The sequence below is a fragment of the Crassostrea angulata genome, chromosome 10 (genome assembly GCF_025612915.1).
Source record: "Crassostrea angulata isolate pt1a10 chromosome 10, ASM2561291v2, whole genome shotgun sequence".
NCBI lineage: Eukaryota > Metazoa > Mollusca > Bivalvia > Ostreida > Ostreidae > Magallana > Magallana angulata.
In genome coordinates this window covers 24,358,792-24,362,723 of record NC_069120.1, presented here as the reverse complement: position 1 = coordinate 24,362,723, position 3,932 = coordinate 24,358,792, and the positions used below count along the sequence as shown (strand labels likewise).

General features: G+C 39.6%; 1 protein-coding gene across 1 annotated transcript; it reads right to left on the bottom strand.

Moving 5' to 3' along the window:
- Positions 1-1,041: 1,041 nt before the first annotated feature.
- Positions 1,042-3,156, bottom strand: LOC128165068 (piggyBac transposable element-derived protein 4-like). Its single transcript, XM_052829268.1, has one exon. It carries the CDS (start codon positions 2,593-2,595, stop codon positions 1,042-1,044), a length of 1,554 nt encoding a protein of 517 aa, XP_052685228.1. The 5' UTR covers positions 2,596-3,156.
- Between the last annotated feature and the right edge of the window lie 776 nt (positions 3,157-3,932).

Below are 3,932 nucleotides of genomic sequence, written 5' to 3'. Positions count from 1 at the left end.
GACGGACAGACAGACAGACGGACAGACGGACGACGGACAAAATGTGATCAGAATAGCTCACTTGAGCTTTCAGCTCAGGTGAGCTAAAAACACAGGTAAATAAATAAATCTGAATTTAAAAGATATAAAAGAAACATCATTATAAATAATTTCAGAGATCATAACATCATAAATTATCTTTAAAACTTTAATGGCATCATATCACAATATTTTTATCAAGTTTTACAAGGTTGGTTTATATAATTATTGCACCTTTAATCAATAATCCACTGCTATCCACACTTTGTAAATCATTTCAAAACAGTGAAAACAAAGAAAAATATAATGGTTCATAATAAGTGTTTTATGAAGTTATTGTCTAATTATACACCATTTTAATTGAGTAGTAATACAACTTTTTGTTTACTTTGCAAAAATAATGACTTTATTCACCTGAAAAAATATTTACAGGTGTGAATTGGAAAATATATTCATTTTCAGAAAAAAAGTAACAATTATTTTTCTAACTGAGTACAGCATTGATTTACTCATACATTACATTTGATTTTCATAGTATATCATTGCACAATTCAAAACTTTGCTCTATTAATTATTGGCACAGGTAAATAAATACACATTACACATATTGTAATAAATAAATAAATAAAACGAGCAACCATAAGGAAGAGTTCATTTATGCACTACAATCACTAGCCACTAAAATGAAATAAATTATGCACTACAAAATAACATAAATAAATTTTCAGTTTTACACTAAGTCTTGCTGGTTGACACAGGTACACAGGTAGACACAGGTAAAATTTCATCACAGGTAAGTTTTTAATCACAGGTGTGTTTAGAATCACAGGGCAGTTTTGCATCATGGGAAAGTCAAGTGTGTTCAATGTTTCTAAAGAAAACATTGAGAACACATGTGAATATTGCACACAGCACATCCTTTCACAACTTCATTCTTTACACCTCTGGCGTAGCAGTGTTTACATCGACGGCGCAGGCCTTCCATCCTCACATGAACGTGTGGCATCTGGTTGTCATTCACATCTAGGGGAGATAGAATTTCTCTGACACACAGTCTCTTTCGTCCACAGAAGTTTCCAATGAGAGATTCACCAAGTTCCGTAACGAAGTAACTGAGTGAACCGCTTCCTTCGGAGAGTCCTCTCGGAAAATGATGTAGGCATTGGTACGGGCACAGTCAATGATGAACCACATCAAATATTTCCAGTACTTCTTGCTGGCACGTCCACACGAATACTTTTTCCTCATTTGGTCATGTAGGTCCACACCATTCATAAACCGGTTGTAGTCGGCGATTGCTTTCGGCTGCGGGATCATCTGGCGATTCCGTCCTACTTGACGCTCATATCTCACAGGATCACTAGAGCTGTTGTTGTGAAGGACAGGTACCACATTGTTGTCGTTCCAAGCGGTGACTGATAAACCGTCCTTTTTGTAGTCCACTGAATCTCCTCGCTGGGGAATCTGTAGTTTGATGATGGCTTTCTTTTGTTGTAGTTGAGGGGGGATCTCCTTCCGGTTTGGATTGAGGGTTCCACAGGTGTAGATATCTTCCAGGAGAAGATCTGTAGCCAAAGTCACATGGTGATTGAGTCCCCCAAGATCTCGAGTAAGGTCATGCACAACTCGGTAGCCAAGGCCATGCTGAAGCTGAATGGGGGTTCTGTCGCGTTTCCCGGTGAAGAGTTGATACATGGACATGTAAGAAGTCCTACCGTCACATCTGGCCCAAAACTTGATCTTGAACTTCTCTGGCTTATCTGGCATATACTGGCGAAGCTCACTTCTTCCTTTGTACCCCTTCATTGCCTCATCTATGGATATTTCCGTTGAATGTTGGTAGTATCTTCGGAAGTTTTGGTTTGTAACATCGTAGAGAGGTTTCACCTTGTTTATGGGATGGTAGTTTGGATCGGATCGTCTTTCCCGGGCGGCAGCTGTATTCACGTGGATATACTGGGACAGTTTTTCATACCTGTTGTAAGTCATGGTGTTCTTAAATCCTGGCGAACCAAGGAAGTCATTATCCCTCCAGTAATCCTCGTAGGAATGGCGCGGCGAAGCTCCCATAAGAATGTTGAGTCCGATGAACGCGCGAATCTCGGGCCCCGAGATATCAGTCCACCTGTCGTCCATTTCTCCTTTTTCTCGCTGAACTAACTCCGCATACAAATTGGTTTCACAGGCAATGTGATCGTAGACATCCATGGGCACAAATAAAGTAAAATAATCCAATGCACCAGCACTTTTCACATCGAAATCCCGAGGAAGTTTAGGTCCGGCAGGTAAAACACACCTTGGAGTTCTGTCATCGGTACCGTCATTCTCCGGGGCATTTTCCCAATCTTCTGACACAGAATCATCATCGGAACTTATGTCGGTTTCCTCGCTAATAAATCCTGAAAATTCCGACCCCGAACTTGCATCAATGATGTCCAAAACACGTTCGTAGTCTGAATCATAGTCCGCCATTTTTCTCAAGTTGAACAAGGTACGCGGTCCCAGAATTCCTCTATTTACGCAGGTAAACCACGTGATTTCTATATTTACACCAGGTGGGAATTCTACCGTATACATGGCAGGGTATATATCTTACGATGTTTATAGTAAACAACAGGTAATTAGGGGTGTTTTTAACTGCTGTATATAGAGTGCGTCAAAAGTCGTCATTAAGGATATGGCAGTAGTCGTCAAAACACGTCATTAAGGGTTAAAGGATAGGGGGGTCTAAGGGGTAAAGAGTTAAAGTCACTGCAAACCATTAACCCAAAAGCTCTGCTTATGTGTAGAATGAGCCATATATACGTCTAAGTGAAGAGTATTTATGCTCTTAAAAAAAAACATTTTGTATGATGCAATATGACCTTGATCTACAAACATTATTCAAGGTTACTGTATATCCTTTGGTTAAAGGTACCCCTGTGGGTGACGTATGACCCAGATTGAACCAAATGGAGAGATGTACTCCTGAAAATGATTTTTCATACAATTCTGGTATGACCTTCACATTTGACCATTAAACTTGGTTTCAGGTCACTGCATACCTTTTACTCAAATGCTCTGTTTTGGTAAAGTATGTGCCAAATAGGGCTTAGTGGAGAGTATATATGCTCTGAAAAAAAAGAATTTTTGCGTGGTACAAGGTCATACATGCCAACTATCCCGATTTTTGCGGGATTCTCCCGATTTCACGTCGCCAAAAATACAAATCCCGATATCCCGATCGGGATTGTCAAAATACCCCGATTCTCAAAAAATCCAACCCGTTTTTACGACAATAAGTCCCGATTTCCATCTAAATTTTCAAATCCCGCGCTGCTTGTCTACGCTAACCAATCAAAAAGCGGGATTATGACCGCCATTGCTGTTTACCTGTATCGCGTGTGTGTATATCGGGATGTGTGAATTGGTGTAATTACCTGTACGCTACCTGTGTCTGGGTGTTTGCAAACCTAATGAGGAGCATGTTTTGATAGTAATTAATCGGGAAGTATCGGGATGGATAGCAAAATGCCACACTTTTTACACAAACTTCGACAAGAATGGGGTTACACCACCAAAGAAAACAAAACTTTCATTCCGATATCGGGAGGCAGATTCCCGATTTTCGGGATGACTATCGGGATCGTAATTGGATGACAACCATGTATATTGCCGTGCAATAGGTATGTTTAACTTATATATAGTACAACTGAATATATCTATTGACAGGGTACATTTTATTGTGTACACATGGCACAAGGAGAGATTGACAGCTATATAAAAGATTATCTACAAGAAGAATAGATATGTTAAATTTATGAGTAACAATTTTTTTTATTTTGAGGGATTTTAGGGTAGACCATGGTGGAATGAATGATGTTACAAAGAACACGAAAACAGCCATCCATCAAGCCACCTGCTGCTACCACCTT

Excerpts from the sequence above, each read along its gene's own strand:
- LOC128165068 (XM_052829268.1), bottom strand. The coding sequence starts at position 2,595 with ATGTATACGGTAGAATTCCCACCTGGTGTAAATATAGAAATCACGTGG.